This window comes from Erythrolamprus reginae, chromosome Z (genome assembly GCF_031021105.1).
Source record: "Erythrolamprus reginae isolate rEryReg1 chromosome Z, rEryReg1.hap1, whole genome shotgun sequence".
In the NCBI taxonomy this organism is placed as follows: Eukaryota; Metazoa; Chordata; class Lepidosauria; order Squamata; family Dipsadidae; genus Erythrolamprus; species Erythrolamprus reginae.
This window is the reverse complement of record NC_091963.1, coordinates 100,758,416-100,779,243: the sequence shown is the minus strand read 5'-3', so window position 1 is coordinate 100,779,243 and position 20,828 is coordinate 100,758,416. Positions and strand designations below refer to the sequence as shown.

Sequence of the window (20,828 nt, the reverse complement as noted above, 5' to 3'; positions counted from 1 at the left end):
TTCTGAGACCCCTTTGCCTATCCCATTTTTGCAAAAAAAAAAAAAAAAAGTGTGTTTTTGCCTTCTAATTACTTCATCTAGCATGACTGGGGAAGGAATTCCAGGAGTTGAAGTCCACTAGTCTTAATGTGCCAAGTTTGAAGACCCCTGGGTTAGGGGTGCAAGGGTCTTCAAACCTGGCAAGTTTAAGACTTGTGGACTTCAACTCTCATTCCTGAGCTAGCATGACTGGAGAAGGAATTCTGGGAGTTGAAGTCCACAAGTCTTAAACCTGTCAAGTTTGAAGTTTGTAAAAAGCATACTTGTTTTTAAAAAGTATTCTGCTACTCTGGTATTTTATTAAATAATATATTACACCACCATTTGCTTCAGAATACTATTTTCCTTGTTTTCCACCTCTAAAATCTAGGTGCGTCTTATACTCAGTGCATCTTATAGTCCAAAAAATAAGATAAATAGGGAGCACAACATGGATTTCAGACAACTGAAATGATATACTATCATAAACACTCAGTGGCCTATTTAGCTTTCTGTTGTACCAACTGGGAAGATATTGCCTCTTAGAGCAGGGGTCTCCAACCGCCGGTCCGCGGACCGGCACCGGGCCGCTGGGGGTTTTCAGCCGGTCCGCGGTGCCAGGGCCCCCTCGGCCTTTCCGCGCTGCCCACCGCCCGCCCGATTTGCCCCCTCTGCTCCTCTGCCACCTCCTGCCTTTCACCGCAGCTCCTCCCGCACCCGGAACGCACGCCCTGCCCGCCTCACATTTGCCGAGAGGACTTTCGCCCCGGGCTCTCAGCAAGGGGGCTGCATGAGAGGCGGGGCCGGCGGAAGGTGATATTCAATGTCGGGGGCGCACGGGCGGTCTTGCGCGCGCTCCCTATCTCCCTGCTAGCCCACTCGGAATACTGTATTCAAAATAAGAAAAGCCTTCGCCGGCAAAGGCTTTTCTTATTTTGAATACGTATTCCGAGTGGGCTAGCAGGGAGATAGGGAGCGCGCGCAAGACCGCCCGTGCGCCCCCGACATTGAATATCACCTTCCGCCGGCCCCGCCTCTCATGCAAACCCCCTTGCTGAGAGCCCGGGGCGAAAGTCCTCTCGGCAAATGTGAGGCGGGCAGGGCGTGCGCGCGTCACCGCTGAGAAGAACGGAGAGAGAACGAGAGTGAGTGAAAGCAACAGACAGCAAGATAGAGAGAAAGTGAGAAAGAGAGAGTGAGAGAAAGGGGGGAGAGAAAGAGATAGCAAGAGAGAGAGAACAAGAGAGAGAAAGAGCGTGAGAAACAAAACAAGAGAGAAAGAGAGAGAGAGAGAAAGCAAAAGAGACAGAAAGAAAACAAGAGAGAGAAAGTGAGAAGAAGAGAGAGAAAGAGGGGGAGAGAGAGAGAAAGAGAGAGGGGGGAGAGAGAGAAAGAGAGGGAGAAAGAGAGGGAAAGGGGGGAGAGATAGCAAGAGAGGGAGAGAGAAAGAGAGAGGGAAAGGGGGAGAGAGGGGGGAGAGAAAGAGGAGATAAAGGAAGAGGAGAGAGAGAAAGGAAGAGAAAGAAAGAAAGAGGGATAGAAAGAGAGAGAGAGTGAGAGATGCTCAGTGAGCCTTTCTTTGAAGTTGCCTTTCTTTCTTTCTTTCTTTCTTTCTTTCTTTCTTGCTCTTTTTCTTTCTCTCTTTTACCTTTCCTTCCTCTATTTCTTTTCTTTCTCCTTCCTACCTTCTTCCCTCCCTCCCTCCAGTCCTTCCTCTCTTACTCTCCCCTTTCATAAGTTTCCTTGCTTCCTTCCTCTGTTCCTGTCCCTTCCCTCTTTCCTTCTTTCTTCCTTCCTTCCTTTCCTCCCTTCCTTTCCTCCCTCCATTTCTTGCTTTCCTTTTCCTTCCTCCCTTCTTTCCTCCCTCATTCCCTTCTTTCACTCCTTCCTCTCTTACTCTCCCCTTTCACACCTTTCTTTGCTTCTTTGCACCCTTCTTCTGTTCCTGTACCTTCCCTCTTTCCTTCCTTCCTTCCCACCCTCCGTCCATTCATTCACCCATTCCTCTCTTGATCGCCCCTTTTACGGCGCCGCTGACAGCTAGCTCCCCCCCCCCCCACCGGGCCATGGAAAACTGGTCTAGTTGAAAGCCGGTCCCTGGTGCAAAAAAGGTTGGGGACCTCTGTCTTAGAGCACAACTACAATTGCAGGACATCCAAGCAAGATTTCAAATGCAACTTAACTCAGGTTGGTCTACTGCCCTAAAACACAAATGTCATTTTCCTTGAGAGAGGAATAACAATCACACATTTTAAACCCCACACCCCAATTTTGTCAACTGGATATTTTTTTTCCCATATAATTTCAACAAAAAACAATTATGAGTGAACATACTCTAGATATAACTCAGAACATGCTAGATAAGGTTTTGTGAACGTGTGTGTTTGTGAGTGTGTGTGTGTAAAATATATAAAATATGAGTCACTGTAAATTGTACAGGAATAAAATTAAATAACATATGGTAAAAGAGTTTCTGTGTGAGTGATGAAGATGTTGGTTATGCACTCATTGCACACTGGCTATTATATCTGGAGGTCATATATTCCTCTAAGGAATTCAAAAGCTGTATTCAGTGTTCAAACTGAAAAGGGCACTTTAAAAGATGATCACCCCAAAAATGCACCATTGGGATAGTCCTTGTTAGTGGGATTACGGAAGAATGTTTCCAAACTTCTGAGGTTGATTGCAGTTCAACCTTTCAATTCTGCATAGACGTTTATCCCACAACACCTTCCGTAGGCATTGGATGTGGCAAGCAAGGAACCTATAATCTCCTTTAGCAACCAGCTGTCACCAATCAAATTTCTTGATTGATTTTTCGTCAGAGTCACATTTGCTTCAATATAAGTCGCTTCTCTAACTGACCATGTTTGACCCTCCACTTCCAGCCAGAACTGCAATCAGGAGCCAAAGTGCACTGAAGCTCAATGCCTGAGTCAGGGACCACCATATCACAATGAACGGGATCACCTTCTTTTGTGAAGAAGCTGAATGCAGGGGCTGGTATCTAAGAAAACAAAACAAAACAAAAAGCCGGTAAACGAAACCCACTCTACTATAGGGATGTATTACTATATACCCAATTATACTATAATTATACTATATATACCTAATTAAATCTGCTAAATCATCCTGTGAACCCACCAGATCCCTGTTTTGTGACCCATGGCACACCTCTGGATTATTACATATCTAGGCCTGGAATGGGTTTAAGGATGAAATAATTCATGTACTATGTTTTAATAAAGTAGTAAATAGGATAGTAAAAATACGAATAAATGGGCATTTTAAATATTTCAGAGGCATCCTGCCCCTCCCCAATCAAGACTAATTTTCCCAATTGGGGCCGAGCTACGGCATCTCAAATCCTCAGATTGGACAGAAAACTGTAGTCCCACCCACTTCAAAATATCTAAGAAATAAAAAATATTACTGAGTACCCTCTGACATGGAAAAGTTGCTCGCCTTTGCAAAATTTAAATTTCCTTCACCAAAAGCTGTTTTAATAGATAAACACTGTTCAGCGCAACACCCACCTGGCTGCTGATTCCAGTGGCAACGTCTCCCACCTTAGTTCCACGGAATTCTCTGATGTGGAGGCTTTCCCCACTAAGCAAGCAGATCTCAATTTTCACCCCTGAGAGCAAATAAAATAGAGAGAGAAAAGAACTTTTTGTTCAGATTTTATTGCAAAGAACCTATTCTGTAGAGATTAATAGCTCTCAATTTTCCTTCTACCCATCCTTGGATTAAACTCCCTTCATTAAATATAAGATGCTCCTCAGCCCAGAGAATACTAGTGCAAAAAGATGTGGCTCTCAAATCACAGCATGATGGCTGGAAAATCCTGCAATTCGAACTCCAAACATGTTTAAAGTTGGTAAGACTGAGAAATATGGATTTAGACTATAGTGTTCCACCGTTTCTGGCTTCTCTGAATTGTACCTAGTGAAGATGAATTTTAGGCCATGCTTAAGATATATAATATAGTTAATGTATATATTGTAAGTAACAAACTTCCTTTATTTTTTATTATCTCCTGGGGCTGCATTACTAGCTGTCCAGGGCTGAATTCAGATCATGGGTTGGGCAAACCTGATTCAAATCACCTGGTCCAAATCCTGGTTAGTGTAAGAATGAGAATCTAAAGAGGTTGAAAGCCACAAATATATTTTGAGCAACTCATTTCATTTCATTAACTTTTGTTGTGGCATTTTTTAAATTCTGCTAAACATACAAATTTTACAATTATTTTGAAAATGCACAGTATGCGCAATTTATAGGCAAGTGAGTATTTTGATATTATCATTTTTATGTATATTTTCCACTTCCAAGCTGTATAAACTAGAATACTTAGTGGATATAAACATATTAGGTGATGTGTTTTTGTGTAATGAGGGAGGGTGTGGCGTAAGGAGATCAACACCCTATATCAAAGTATACATAATTATTAGGCAGCTTCTTTTCCTCAGGCAAATAGATACACACACACACACACACACACACACACACACAAGAGATTTAACTGATTCTGAAAAGTCAAAAAACTGAAAAGAGTCTTTCAGAGGAATGTAGCACTCTTGAAATGTCTAAGATATTGGGGTGTGATCACAGAACCATCAAACATTTTGTTGCAAATAGTCAACAGGGTTGCAAGAAATGTGTTGAGAAAAAAAAAGATGCACATTAATTGCCAACAATATGAGAAGAATCAAATGTGAAGCTACCAGGAATCCATTATCCTCCAGTGCTGTCATATTCCAAAACTGCAACCCATCTTGAATGCTCATCAATACAAAGTATTCAGTGCTCAGGGATATGGCCATGGGAAGGGAGGCTGAAACCTGACCATCACTGAATAAAACACCTAAGTTGAAATGGCAAGTCTGGGCCAAGACAAAATTTTCAAAGGTTTTATAGATTGATGAGATGAGAGTGATTGGACAGATCAGATGGATGGGCCTGTAACTGGATCAATAACAGAGAACTCCATTTCTACTCAGATACTGGCAACTGGATGTGAAACACTGGTATGGGCTGGTATTATGAAAGATGAGCTAGTTGGGCCTTTTGGGGTTGAAGATAGATTCAAAATCTACTCCCAAATCTACTGCCAGCTTTTAGAAGATACTTTCTTCAAGCAGTAATACAGGAAAAAGTCTGCATCTTTTAAAAAGACCATGATTTTTATGCAGGACAATGTTCCATTACATACATTCAAATGCTCCACTGGGTGGCTAGCTAGTAAAGGCCTTAAAGGTGAATGAATAATGACCTGCCTCCCTCCCACTTCCTCGCCTGACCTGCAACCTATTGAGAACTTGTGGGCCCTTTTTAAATGGGAGATTTACAGTGAAGGAAAACAGTACACCTCTCTGAATAGTGTCTGGGAGGCTGTGGTTACTGCTGCACAAAATGATGGTCATCAACAGATCAAGAAACTGACAGACTCCATGAATAGAAGGCTTATGACGGCTTACTGAAAAGAAAGATGGCTGCATGAGTCACTAATATTTTTTGTGAACTATCAGAAATGTTTATTTGCACATTCTGAGTTGTTTATTATTCTCACTCTAGCAGATGCAAATAAACAAATGAGATGGGCAAATTTTCATTCTTCTTTAGTTGCATAATAATTCTGCACACTAATCATTTCCCAATAATTGTGCACGCATAGATATTCTCCTAAGAAAGCCAAAATCTCACTTTTACTTATGTTCAGGCATGAGGTTTATTAACGTACTGGATTGACCAGGAATATTGTAATTGTTCTATAATCAAATTAATCCTCCAAAATACAACTTGTGTAATAATGGTGCAGAGTGTAACTGAACATACGACTTTACCAGATATATCTTTGAAAGCTCATGGTGCATTTTTAAAATGTCTTTCAAACAGCCAAATTCTTAACCATTTAACTTTATCAAATAAACATTTTCCAGAAACATAAGTTAGATTGTTACTAGAAAAAAATTGTAAATATTAGGAAAGAATAATTATCTTCCAAGCTGCTATCCTATTGTTCTAGCTCATAATTCAAGTAGTAACTAGTTTGATTTTTTAAACAATCATATTTGACAAAGTCTATTCAATAATTTATGGCTATCATCCTATAACCATATCTTACCGTTAACATAAGTGGGCATATCTGTATTCCTGCTACGATTCAGCCAGCTGTTCCAGCTGGTGCTCTGGTCATCTGCTTGGCTGTTCCAGGAATGTACACCTGAACTCATGGTGTCCTTCAGACTGTGGGACATTTTCAATGAACCCTAAAGAATCAAAAAGGAGGAGCAACTACAGTTTTGGGGGTCTTGGCTACCAGAGGTATCTCTTTGTTACATTCTCTCTCTCTTTTTTGCATTCCTTTCTTCAATCTGTATTCCCCCCCCCCCCCCTTGCAATAACTCCAAACACACACATAAACTTCTCAAGAAACGCTAGAGATTGGAAATCTGTACATGGGCTTGCATTTGACACCTAATATATGGAGTAAAAAGGAAATGTGAATACTTTTAAGCATGAGAAGGAATGTATTCTGCTGAAGAAAAACTATGTGTGAGAGACACACAAGCAGAGAGAGGACAAAGGTTTTATTTCAGTATGCACGTGTGTTTTGTTATAGTTATGGCTAATGGAACATTTAACCAATTGTTCATGAAGTTGATCATATGTCCAAGTGCCGGGCCATGCCTCAATACTGAAACATTCTAAATGAGAAAGATGCACCAGCCAACATTTATGCATAGGCAGAGGAGAAGGGGGGCATACAAAGAAGAATAGCTCGGTTTTGTTTGTAAGATTCTGGGGTAACCAGCTCAACGATTGAAGGGTGATGTGATATAAAAGAAAAAATGTGAACATTCCCTAGGAACATCTATACCTTTTTATTATAGGATACTATTTGTTATATTTGGTTATACAGTGATCCCCCGAGTTTCGCGATCTCGATCTTTGCAAAAGGCTATATCGCGATTTTTCCACCCGATGATGTCACTCCCTTCCTTTCTCATCTTTCTTTCTCTCTCTCTTTCTCTATCTTGCTTCTTCCTCTCTCACACTCTCTTCCTCCCTCTCTCATCTCTTTCTTTCCTTCTCTCTCTTTCTCTATCTCTCCCCCTCTTGCTCTCGAGCGGCAAGCGAGCAGCCGGGCGGGCGGGTGAACGGGCAAGCGGCAAGCGAGCGGCTGGGTGGGCGGGTGACGGGCAAGCGGCAAGCGAGCAGCCGGGCGGGCGGGCGGCCGAACGGGCAAGCGGCAAGCGAGCGGCTGGGTGGGCGGGTGACGGGCAAGCGGCAAGCGAGCAGCCGGGCGGGCGGCCGAACGGGCAAGCGGCAAGCGATCTTGGGGTTTCCCCTTTGCCTGGGCGGCGGGAAGACCCAGGGAAGGTTCCTTCGGCCGCCCAACAGCTGATCTGCTCCGCAGCGCGGCAGCAGCGAGGAGCCGAAGATGGGGTTTCCCCGTTGCCTGGGCAACGGGGAAACCCCATCTTCGGCTCCTCGCTGCTGCCGCGCTGCGGAGCAGATCAGCTGTTGGGCGGCCCTGGGTCTTCCCCGCCGCCCACACGCAAACTCCACCATCTGCGCATGTGCGGCCATGGAAAAAGGGGCGCGCATGCGCAGATGGTGTTTTTACTTCCGCACCACTACATCCCGAAAAATTGATTATTGCGAGGGGTCTTGGAACGGAACCCTCGCGATAATCGGGGGATCACTGTATTTAGATTACAGTTATTATGGCAGATCTTTACATTTTGGCTGAGATTGAGTAACTGGCCAAAATCAACCCAGTTGATTCCACAGTTGAGGATTTGAACCCATTTTCTCTTTCCCAGTCCAACAACATAAAACTACACTGTACTGATGCAATTGAATTGCAGTGAGCAGAGCTTGTAGTTTTCCAGAAATTCACAAAGTCCTGGGAATGATCTGAAGTGAATGGGAAAGAGACTGGAAAGAAATGCTGAAGTTTATGATTATTCATTCAGTGCTCATTTGAAATTACAACACTACTGAACAAATGGACTTATGACTGTTCCCTGAAGTTATGGCCACTGCAGTATCCCATGGTCATGTGATCAGAATTTGGATTATTGGCAGCCTGCTCACACAACTCCCCACTGACTCCCACTCCTGCTTATCTCTTGCCCGTCTATTCTTTTGCCCACCTTGCACAGTACTGGGCAGAAGCATCAAAGCAGGGGCTGAAGTAAAGGCTCAGGGCCTTCAGCTAGCCAGCTACTATTATCCTCTAGGACAGTGATGGCGAACCTTTTTTCCCTTGGGTACTGAAAATGCATGCAAGCACACTATTGTGTCTGCGCGAGTGCCGACACCCATAATTCCGGTCCTAATTGTGGTTGTCAAGTCAAGGACTACTTGTCCCTTCTTTGACCTGGAAGATTAAGTGAGCAACTGAGTATATTACATCAGTCACTCATTTTATTATTTATTTCTTCTATTATCGGGTGGAGAAAATAAATATGCTTTTCTCAATAGAATCTAGATTGGCATTCTATTTTTTTTTAAAAACAGTTTTCCTTCGTAGCATGGACAGGACACAAACTTGAAGCAGGAACACACAGTGAAAGATATGAATGTACAAGGCATTCAATTATTCTCAAATTGTTCTGAATAGAAATTTTTTACAATCCGTCTTGGAATATTCTGACTTGGACAATCTGCTACAATTTCAAAACAGCAATTGTCCAATCTCATGTAAGTTACCTTTTCACTACCATCTGATGGGAGGAAGCTATCCAAGCTGAAGCATGACAACATTTGTTCCTGTTCTTCCAGTGAAAAGGGTTGAGATAGGTTGTTCAGAATCAGATCTATGGAAACAAGAATGGACTAAAATGAAGATGTTGAAAATTGTCTACAATCAGCATATATGATTACCCACACCAGGGGTAGGCAAAGTTGGCTCCTCTGCGACATGTGGACTTCAACCCCCAGAATTCCTGAGCTAATCATGCTAGCTCAGGAATTCTGGGAGTTGAAGTCCGCATGTCATAGAAGAGCCAACTTTGCCTACCCCTGCCCTAAACTGATCTCGAAAAACCATCATCTTGTTTCTGAATTCGTTACTAAAGCAGACTAGGACTGCATTATCCTCATCATTATCATTTCAAAATTACAACGATTATAGTTTTGATTCTGCTTCCAATAATAAATTATATGTAACTGAAAAAAATTGAACAATGGACATAGTATTTTTCCCATTGGCATATACTAGAGCAGAATCTGATTCTTCTGAATCCTGCTAGAACAAGACGTTAAATATAATAATAATAACAACAACAACAACAACAACAACAACAACAGAGTTGGAAGGGACCTTGGAGATCTTCTAGTCCAACACCCTGCTTAGGCAGGCAGGTGGTTATCTAACATCTGCTTAAAAACTTCCAGTGTTGGAGCATTCACAACATCTGGAGGCAAGCTGTTCCACTAGTCAACTGTTCTGACTGTCAGGAAATTTCTCCTTAGTTCTAAGCTACTTCTCTCCTTCTCTCCTGTTCAGTTTCCACCCATTGCTTCTTGTTCTTTCCTCAGGTGCTATGGCGAATAGGTTGACTCCTTCTTTGTGGCAACCCCTGAAATACTGGAACACTGCTATCATGTTTCCCCTGGTCCTTCTTTTCATTAAACTAGCCATGCCCAGTTCCTGCAACCGTTCCTCATATGTTTTAGTCCCCTAATCATCTTTGTTGCTCTTCTCTGCACTTTTTCACAGATGTTATAACTAAGAAATTCAGGTGCTTCAAAAAGACAGGCTTTAGATTTCATGCAAGCATGAGCAAAGCACCTTCCTACTATTCAATATTCTACGACATTGAAACTTAAAAATCAAAGATATGTTTTAATGAAAAGTAAGAAGGTATTATGCCAAAGCAAAGTGTGAAACACTTCTTCCAAATAATTTCTGAAACACTGAGTTACTTTAATCATGAATCCTTTTCTCAACTTAAATAAAAGAGTGAAAATAGATTACCAATTTTTCTTATTGACTCATCTAAAGAATATTTTGCTTACGCTAACTTTTTTTAACAGAGATTCTAGCCCAAGGTTTTCAAAGGATCCTTTCATTTCCTGATTCTACTATTAAATTTACATATGCCCACTCTATAAAAAGCCTACCATAAGAAGTCCCTTGCTACTTTCACATTCCAACATACTCCATTTCCTTCATGGAAGTCTGGGTATTTGCAGGTTCCTTTTATTCTGCTACTGTCATTACCCTTTCCTTCCTTTAAACTCACAAGTATTATATGGCTTCTTCAACTAAATTAATAACAAACTGGTAGAAATGCTATATACAGCATCATTCAGAAAAAGCTTCTATGATGTGGGCAGCTGTACAAAAAGCTTGGGGAAAAAGAAAGGTCAGTAAAATAGATAGCAAACCAAAAAGCAGTTTTAATTATAAGACAGCCAGTTTGGTCTGCTGATTAAAGTATCAGGCTAGAAAACAGGAGATTGTGAATTCTAGTCCCACGAGCCATGAAAGCCAACTTGGGCTGGTCACTCTCTCTCTCTCTCTCCTTCCTTCTCCTATTTTGGGAAAATAGGAGGAGGAGGAAGTATTAGATATGTTTGCTACCTTGAGTTATATAAAAAAACAACAAAGGAAATGAATGAATTACCAAACTCCAGCTGCTGAAGGTCATGGTCAATGCTTGGAGTCCTCCATTCTGTCATGCTGTATTTCCTAGTACTGGCTGGTACCAGGAAGGATGGTAGAAGGGAGTCACATGGTGGTAGTAATTCCTTGCACACATCTGGGTTAATTAACTGCTTTCTCTCAGTCAGGTCCTGACATGGCAGTGGAGGTTTAGGGCTTCTAGACAACACCCTTTGGCTATCCGGGAGTTCAGGTATGGATAACTGTAGTTCTGCAAGAATAGCTTTCTGTGTTGACTGCAGGCATCTAGGTTCTCTGTATTCCTCGCTCCAAGAACTCTTCAGTCCTCCCACTACAAACCAAAAGCAAAATCTGTGATAAAAACACCCCAAGAACACTGGGACTCCTGTTCAACCACCAGTACACATTTAACACAAGGTATGATGGCTCCAAATTTCAGGTGATATATCTAAATGTTCTTAGTTCTTTTAAATTCCCTGCAGCAATCCATTATAGCTTAGAAACATAGAAACATAGACCTCATGATCCATCTAGTCTGCCCTTATACTATTTTCTGTATTTTATCTTAGGATGGATATATGTTTATCCCAGGCATGTTTAAATTCAATTACTGTGGATTTATCAACCACGTCTGTTGGAAGTTTGTTCCAAGGATCTACTACTCTTTCAGTAAAATAATATTTTATCATGTTGCTTTTGATCTTTCTCCCAACTAACTTCAGATTGTGTCCCCTTGTTCTTGTGTTCACTTTCCTATTAAAAACACTTCCCTCCTGAACCTTATTTAACCCTTTAACATATTTAAATGTTTCGATCAGGTCCCCCCTTTTCCTTCTGTCCTCCAGACTATATAGCAATAGTACTTAGATTTATATACCGCTTCACAGTGCTTTACATCCCTCTCAAAGTGGTTTACAGAATCAGCCTATTGCCCCCAACAATCTGGGTCCTCATTTTATCCACCTCAGAAGAATGGAAGGCTGAGTCAACCTTGAGTCAACGTTGAGCCTGATTAGATTTGATCTGCCAAACTGCTGGCAGCCACTGCACTGTACTGCGCCACTGTGGCGCTTCCCTCTTATAAAGAGGGAAAGCTTAAGTACATTCTAAAATAAATATACTGATTAAATGATGACTACTCTGATATAGTTTCACTTTCTACAGTACAGCAGAATAGCAGCAGGGCCTCGGCAGTGCAGTGGTTAGAGTGCAGTACTGCAAGCTACTTCTGCTTTTTACCGGCTGCCAGCAGTTTGGCAGATCAGTAGGCTCAAGGTTGACTCAGCCTTCCACCCTTCCAAGGTTGGTAAAATGAGAAAATGAGGTTGTTGGAGGCAATATGCTTACTCTCTGTAAAGTGCTTAGAGGGGGCTGTAAAACACTGTGAAGTGGCATATAAGTCTAAATGCTAATGCTAATTCTAAAGTGTTTTATTATATTTTCAAACAAAACAAAACCAGAAGGCCATAAATAAATCACTTGGTCTTATTTGTCAAAAGACATAGCATATATAGATGGAAATCAGGAATGAGTTTGACTATTCATCTCAGTGCTATATCACTAAGCTCAGGAAGACCCATGGTGCTTTCTAAAATACTACCAAAATTGTTGCCAACAGGAACAACTGGAAAGGCTATTCCACAGGGTACAGACCACTACCATGAGCTAAATCATTTTGTGCTTTTATCAGGGCAAATACAGGCCTTTCTTTGATTTGTAGCCAGAAACCTGCTGATAACCAGCCCCCTGCTCACAGTACAGGAATTACCCAACTATAATGATTCTTATTTGTCATCTTGAAGGGGACTTTATCTTGATCTGCTTTATTAACCAGCCATAGGACTATTTTTTTGCCAGCACTAAGTAATACATTTCCTAATATGCAACTTCAGAATTTTGCACTTAGATGTAAGGGCAAAATAAACAAAAAAGATTCTGCCCATTGCTTTTTAAGCTATCTCACCAAAGTGGCGACATACTAAAAGAATGAAAAGAATATTTGAAGTGTCTGGGAAAGTGGGAAATATTCTTTAGGGTTCTACCAAATACACTGAATTACAATGTTTTCTACCCAGTTTCAGTGTGTGTGTGTGTGAGAGAGAGACAGAGAGAGACAGAGAGAGAAAGAGACAGAGAGAGAGACAGAGAAAGAGAGACACACACACACGAGAGAGAGAGAGAGAGAGAGAGAGAGAGAGAGAGAGAGAGAGAGAGAGAGAGAGAGAGATACCAGAAATATTATGCGGAGAACAAATTAGCCGAATTTTATGTGACTAGGTAAAAGGATTGGAAGAGCCAAAGGGAGGTAAAACAAAGAATTAGATTAGAATCATTATGTAGTGACAAACAAGATACGTCCAACCCACTTTGAACCTTATCTAGTTCTAATCAGGTACTGATTGTTAATTGAGAAGATCCCAGAGAACTCTGGAAGTTGAAGTCCACAAATCTTAAAGTTGCCAAGGTTGGAGACCCCTGAGTTAAATTGAACCTTTACATGTGAACCTGATTTTCATATATGGCACTAGTGAAGGTAATGCATTTACAGACAATGCATTTACAGACAATGTTTGCCCTGGGACCTGCTGTACTTTCATTTTCTTCCAATTTATAGCACACACATTACTAAACAAAACCTGACTTCCATGTTTTCTCTAACACAACCAAATGTGACAATCATTCATGGAAGCAACATAAAGAGAAATGTCAGGAACAAAATAAAAGAGCCAGGGGACTGTAGGGACAGATGCAAGAAAGGAAGAAATTGCCAGCCAAGCGCATGTTCTGACAGGCAAAGCAATCTCACCTTGCTTAAGTGCTATGCTGGCTTTCTTCCTTAGCTCTGCTGCAGAAGCTCGTTCTGTAGGATCTTTCTCAAGGCCAGAGGTAAGGACCTGAACAGTGGATGGGTGACAGGAGGGGGGAATTTCTCTCAGAGGAGGCAGTTCTTTGGCTATCTGCAATGCAGAGACACAGAACAATTAATACTGATCAAAAGCAATCAGAAAGCTACAGGCCTACATAGCAACTATTTAACAGATAATTACTACTATTGTATGTGTATGAAATAGAAATCAATTTCTCGTTTTTAAAAAAATGAGGCATATAAAATACTATGTGACAGATAACTGCAATAGGAGCAAAAACCTTCAATATTCTGTTACAAAAAATATCCATGTGCGTATAAATTCTACCAGACACACACTGTAGACTGACAAGTTGCCATAAAGGCAATACTCAAAAGGTACAAAATATTGAGATGCTTGCAAATAGGGCTAGTGCTATCCAAAGATAATTTGATGTCTCAGATTTACAGAAATGTTGTTTCCTCAGACTGAACTAAGGAGACAAAAATTAGAATCCTTTTAGGCTCCAGAGAAAAGATGAAATAATTATTTTCTTTGAGAAACTAAAAGAGAAACTTACACTACATTTTAATTGTTTAAAAAAAATTTTTTTGCATTTATAATAGCCAACTATAACCTAAGTAGTATGCAACTTATACAACAAAAATTATTTTTATTTATTTATTTATTCATTCATTCATTCATTCATTCATCCATTCATTCATTCATTCATTTCAATTTTTATGCCGCCCTTCTCCTTAGACTCAGGGCGGTTTACAACATGTTAGCAATAGCACTTTTTAAAAAATCCTATTTAAAAAATCACAAGCATTAAAATTTCCTCCAAACAATTTATCTACAGAGTATTATTCAAAAAAATCCAACATTCATTTGGTTCATAAGCATTGTTATCTGCAACATTTTCAATAATTTTCATTCCTTTCATTCCAATAGTTGTTTCTATCACATGTAATTTAGAGTAAAAATGGGTCATGAAACAAATGGGAACATCCAACACATCAGTAAAACAGTTAGCAATTAAACTATCATGCTACAAAACTAAGTTACTAACATAGCATGATAGTGTGTCACAGCAGGGCAGGTACAGTCCATGAACCATCTGCAATGCCCCATCCACCTATGCACAAATATAATATACACACAGGTGGAATATTGATAAATTATTGAAGATATTTGTTTGGACTGGATAAGCTGTAGCCACAATCACAGCATCATTACAATTCTATATATTTTTAATTGCTTTCTATCAGTGAATCCTTCTGGAATATCAATCCTTCAGAATTATAGACAAAAATAGTTTCAAAATGAATCAGAAACCCCTTTTTATAGACTGTTGTTCATTTTGAATTTATCATTATGATAAAAATCTTACCATTTAGCAAATATTGCTGATTTCTTGCAATCAATTAAGACACAGATTGTGTATTTTGTTATAAACTGCAAATTCTAGAGATCTGAAAAAATCGAAGTAATCCTGAGGTGGGACCCGTAACTTCTTGTACCAACAGTTAATCTAAAATAAGTACATTGTGTTGAATGGTAACCTTTTTGGATTTTATCCAACAAAAATATGTACAGTGTTCCCTCGATTTTCACGGGGGATGCGTTCCGAGACCGCCCGCAAAAGTCGAATTTCCGCGAAGTAGAGATGCGGAAGTAAATACACTATTTTTGGCTATGAACAGTATCACAAGCCTTCCCTTAACACTTTAAACCCCTAAATTACAATTTCCCATTCCCTTAGCAACCACTTAGATTATTACTCACCATGTTTATTTATTAAAGTTTATTTTTAAAAAATATTTATTAAAGGTGGACGAAAGTTTGGCGATGACATATGATGTCATCAGGTGAGAAAAACCATGGTATTGGGGGGGGGGGACGCGAAGTATTTTTTAATTAATATTTTTGAAAAACCGTGGTATAGACTTCGCGAAGTTCGAACCCGCGAAAATCGAGGGAACACAGTATTTACTAACCAAAGATACATTTCTTAGATTGGGGGAGCATTTCATGCCACAATCTGTTTTGTCTTTCAGATAAAGCAACCAACAATTTTCCCATTTACTAATGGGTGACTTACTTTGAGGCACAGAGGGTGATTATAGTACTTGATCCAAGGATGGTACCCATTCAGCAGGTGCAGCATCATACAGCAACTACTCCAGATGTCTATCTTGAAATCACAGTGCTTTCCCATTATGATTTCAGGAGCCAAGTGTGTCTCAGTGCCTGGGACATAATCCCCTAAATTGGAATAGAGGAAACTGGTTCTTTAAGGTACCGCTGGGCCCTGTTCCACACAAGCAACCATGCTGAGACATTCTTAAATTAATAAATGCTAGAGCCCAAGAGCCCTTCAAGTAGAAGACCAGACGCTACACAAAAAAGTTAATATCGGAGTATTACAATTGAGGAGCAGGGTCAGGCTTCAGAAAACTCTAATTCAGATTCACCCTGTTAGAAACTCTCTTGAGAAATATCACTTGGGGAATAGGGGCACCTAAAATGTTTTGAATTCACAAAGTGTCAAATCTGAAAGAGGTATTCTCCAAGCTGGGTGGAGCTAGCTTCATAATCTAATCAGCACATCTCTGAAATATTGTTGCTTCTTTCCCTTCATCTTGCCATCCAGTTGAAAGGGACCTTTTAGGTCATCTAGTCCAACCCCCCCACTCAAGCAGGAGACCCTACACCATTTCTGACAAATGGCAATTCAATCTCTTCTTGAAAGTCTCAAGTGATGAAGCTTCCACAACTTCTGAAGGCAAGCTGTTCCACTGATTGATTGTTCTCAGTGTCAGAAAGTTCATCCTTATTTCCAGGTTGAATCTCTCCTTGATGAGTTTCCATCCATTATTCCATGTCTGGCCTTCAGGTGCTTTGGAAAATAGCTTAACCCCTTCCTTTCTGTGGCAGCCAACAGGGTAGTTAGCACTATTGCTGCTGCAAAATTATCCTTTTATGTTGACCCATATGCATTCTAGGAGTTTTCATTTTTGGTTTCATGCAACTCTAGAAATATAATGGTCCTTTGCATACAGTGGATGGGGTGTTTTTTTTAAAGAATTTGTATCTTTCCAACAATATGTTCTAGTATGTTCCAGTTGTAGGTTACATCCCATCTATTATTCCAACTATGTTGTATCTATCTTCATGTATTAATAGTTCAAATTCACCCTGTTTGCTCCCCAGACTTTCAGCATTTGTATATAGGCACTTGAGATCTTTATGCCTAACTCTGGATATGCTTCCTTTGTCTCCTATTTGGTGTTTGAGTTTGTCTTTCTTCCCATCCCTCCTTACTTTGCTATTTGCCTTGTTTCCTAGAGGTTTTTGCTTGGAATTAGGTCCTGGAGATCCTAAAGACTGGAAATCCTAAAGACTGGTCACCTTCCAGCCCTCAATTTTGGTTTAAAGTTTAGTTGAGCCAGTTGTTTTCCGAAAACATTCTTTCCAGTCTTTGTGAAGTACAACCCATCCCTTGCCTGTTCCAAACTTGAAATAAAGCACTTGTAACTTGAACAGTTTTATATTCAAAATTGTTAGAAACTTCTCTTGGGAAAATTATACTGTAATATCTACAATTATTTTATAATGTGATTGCAATGTATAACAATTTCAAACTGAGCAAAAAATAAATGGTGATAGGTAAGGGAGAGATGTTAGGATATATTGTACATACTACATATATTAACTTACATATGAATAATTTCACCAAAAAACAGTTACCTTAATAACTTTTTTAAAAGAAAAAATATATACTCAGTTAGGCTTTTTGCCTAGTATTTTCTTGCAGGTGCAGGCTCTACTTATTTTGGTTGAAACAGAAATTATTTCAACCAAACAATTTCAATCAGCTTGTTGTCCAAGCCTTACATTGTGGGCTGAAAGTGACTGGACTAAAGTTACCCAACTGGCTTTTATGTCTAAGCTGGATCTAGAACTCCCAGGCTCCTGGTTTCTAGCTTAGTGCCTTAAAAAGTGAACCACTGTACTGGTAAACATCAAACAGCTAATACTTTCTACAATTTGTTTACCAAAAAAGCATACAGGTAATCCTTGCAGGAGCCTGTCATTATAATGGAAGGTCGAGAGGGCATTAAATGAACCATCTCACCTAACAAATCCCCATCCCTGCTCCCAACACATTCGTTAAATATGGGTTAGTGCAGTACATGGTATCTCAGGAATCTCCCCCCATTCTGATATCCCATGTCCCACTTTCCATCCTTTGGGGTCCCTGCAGTTCCTTGGGTCTCCTCCTCACTGCATCCTTGTCACTGATTGATCATTCATTTTTTTAAGATCTCAGGAGTTCAAGAAGTTGAGGTAGGGATGACAAGCTTGTCTATCACTGGGCCATGTGGCAGAATTCCACAACGAGCAGCAGTCTATTTGGGAGATGCTTGTGAAGCTCTTAAGCTTTCCTTTCCTTGCTAACTTTAACCTTCCTTCCCAAGGCATTAGCTTACAGGCACTCAATCGTGAAGGGGATTGATCGCTCCGTTGATCGGGCTGCCGCCTCGCGATCGAACTAGCGTCACCCCCAATCCGTCAGACCCCTGACCGCAGGGTCTGTGGCCCTCAAGGGACCAAAGAGAACCTATAAAAACGGAGGTGTATAACAGAGCCCAACTCCACACCGTCCGTTTAGCTCCTCCGCTGGCTCCGCCTTCGCTTTAGCCTTCCTTCTCAAGGCATTAACAGCATCAAGGCAAAATTTTCTTTGCCTTGAGGCATTAACAGCATCAAGGCAAAGAAAATTTTATCTCCAGTCTATATTACCTAGGATTTTTGATATGATTTTATAAATTAATAAAATTTTATAATTTTATTTTCCCTCCAATTTGAGGCAGTTTTCTTTTTGGTAAAGTACCCTGAGTAGCTCAATTTGCATAATATATAAAATTGTTGGATAAAGATTATGGGCAGAAGATAGTTTGCATATGTTACCATATAACATTTAAAAAAAATAGATGATACCCTAAAAATTATGCCTAAAATACTGAGTCAGAAATAAAGATACATCTTTATATCTGATACTAGAGTTTGGTAAAACAAACACCTCTAAGGTATTTGTTTTCAGGGCTGAGTTGCAAATTTAGAACATGAAGGAAAAAGCCACCCAATGCTCCTATATCAACAGCATCTTCAGAACCTGCCGTGTTACCTGTCATTAAATAGTTCCTTATGCCATCTGGATGAAGTTGAGCTGCATGACCAAAATCACAAAGAACAGCATGGCTTCTGTCACCAGATAAAAGGACATTGTCAGCTGCCAAAAGAAAAAAATGCAAGGTTTTTAGGCCATCAATACTTATATATAATATTATAACAAGACCACCTAGTTCTTCTCACCTGACATTTTGACTTTACTACTGAGAACCAGAAGTGCAGATTTATATATATTATAATATATATATTATATACATAATATATAATTATATAATGCTTTGCTACTTGGAGTTGGCTGTTTAATGATAATCTTACCTTTTACATCTCCATGGAGAATATTGTGGGCGTGGAGGTATTCCAAGGCCTCCAATGTTTGGTTGAGATAATAAAGAGCTCTGTCTTCAGGTAGGTATCCACACTGCTTAACTAGCTGGCCGAGTGACCCACCTAGAAGGAAAGATTCCCATCATTCAGAGAAAATTATTCCTGTTATTAGCCAATCACCAAGAAGTACATTAGCGTCTTCAGTCTATAGAAAAAATATTGTGGCATAATAGTCAATAAATCTGCAATTGTGGATCCTTTATTTAAAGGACAACAATGTACAATTGTTGTGAAAAAATAAGGTTCTACATTTAAGCACAGGTATAGTATATGTGCTATTTCGCTCAACAGTACAACTGTGAGAGGGTTCTTGGAGTCCTAGAGGACAACCATTTAAATATTCCTAATATCTTATCTCTGTTCTTGATCACCTACCTTCCATCAGTTTCATAAAGATGGTAACCCACTGGCCTTCTTTCACTGCTCCATATAATGGAAGGACGTTGACATGTGTCACTCCAGCACACGTTGACAACTCTTCAGCCCGAAAATGTTCAACTTGTACCTAGATAGAGAAGTATGAGAAAAAATGGTTCAAACAATATTGACTTTAAATAGAAAAATGATGGCTTTCACATAAAATTAAAATAAAGTAATATCATCTAGTCCAGTATATTGTTTCTTCAAATGAATTAAACATGAGTTGAGTGGAGAAAGAAACTCAGGACCTGGAAAGTTCAGAGTATATCTGAGAAAGCAGAAGATGGAGCAAGTTGGGGTATTTGGATGTCTTATTTTTAAGGAAATAGAGGCAAACAGACCACTTGGTACCTATACCTACTTGACCTTAATTACAAAGGATTATGATTCTCAGCTGCTTAACTGAACAAGAGATGAGAATGAGAGGCAGAAAAAAATTGAAATGGAAGAGACAGATCCTAACAAAATTGACTGTACAATTGCTCAGCTCATAAAACACATAATGCCACATTTCATTTTATCAAACAAACTGCAGTAATGAAATGATTGAGGATGGTTATCAGTCCCATATAATATGTTTATTCCCAGCTATTTACTGTCCCAATTTGCAGTAGAAAATGCTGTCCCATCATCAGTACTGAAACTAAACTGATCGACATCCCTATCTCACCCATCATCTTAAGCAACAAGATTTATTTAATTGTAGTCAAAATTGAACCTTATCTCTTTTTAACTTGCCAATGAACTAGGAGGGGGGAAGGATGGAATGATGTGCTGAGAATTTGTACATGGACCGTGAGAACCTGGAAACCCTCAAGGTCATGACTGCAGGTGCTTTGGAAAGAAGGTGGACTGTTCAAGAACAAAAGGACATCACATAATTGGACAATATAATCACCCGGGGTGGGGACAAAGGGACACTATTTTTTAACAAGGAAAGCATTTGCTTGGAAAAACCAGAGCTGTTTTTGATTCTTCAGTACCAAAATGGTGTCTCCAATAAAGTTTTGCTTTTGAAAATCCAAATCTCCCAAAAGTGTTTACTTGTTTTGGGAAGGCTAGTAAGACAGTTGGCATTTGGTCCCACTGAAGCTGCATTTTCAATATTGAAGTTACAGAAAGCAGAATAACAAAACAAAAACCAAAAGATCCGGGCATGAGCAGAGGTCTTGATAACAAAATTGATATAAAAATATGACCAGCTCCAAAATGAGTAAGAAGCAGCAAGGGATGGTGGGGGGAGAGCAAACAAGAGCAGTTTCAATCGAAAAGTATTTCTTTTTCATGGCTTTTAATTCACATCTCTGTGGCCTACT

At 40.0% G+C, this 20,828-nt stretch overlaps 1 protein-coding gene across 1 annotated transcript in view; it reads right to left on the bottom strand.

Annotated features, from left to right (window-relative positions):
• Positions 1-1,209: 1,209 nt before the first annotated feature.
• MAP3K14 (mitogen-activated protein kinase kinase kinase 14) overlaps positions 1,210-20,828 on the bottom strand; it is a 30,619-nt gene continuing 11,000 nt past the window's right edge. The window contains exons 6-15 of the mRNA XM_070729698.1: positions 19,468-19,597; positions 19,024-19,155; positions 18,704-18,808; positions 15,614-15,777; positions 13,470-13,620; positions 10,665-10,994; positions 8,743-8,849; positions 6,146-6,290; positions 3,555-3,655; positions 1,210-3,025 (exon numbers count right to left, since the gene is read on the bottom strand). Of these exons, the coding sequence (XP_070585799.1) occupies positions 2,846-3,025; positions 3,555-3,655; positions 6,146-6,290; positions 8,743-8,849; positions 10,665-10,994; positions 13,470-13,620; positions 15,614-15,777; positions 18,704-18,808; positions 19,024-19,155; positions 19,468-19,597 (1,545 nt within the window). The 3' untranslated portion in view covers positions 1,210-2,845. The remainder of the gene's footprint in view (positions 3,026-3,554; positions 3,656-6,145; positions 6,291-8,742; positions 8,850-10,664; positions 10,995-13,469; positions 13,621-15,613; positions 15,778-18,703; positions 18,809-19,023; positions 19,156-19,467; positions 19,598-20,828) is intronic.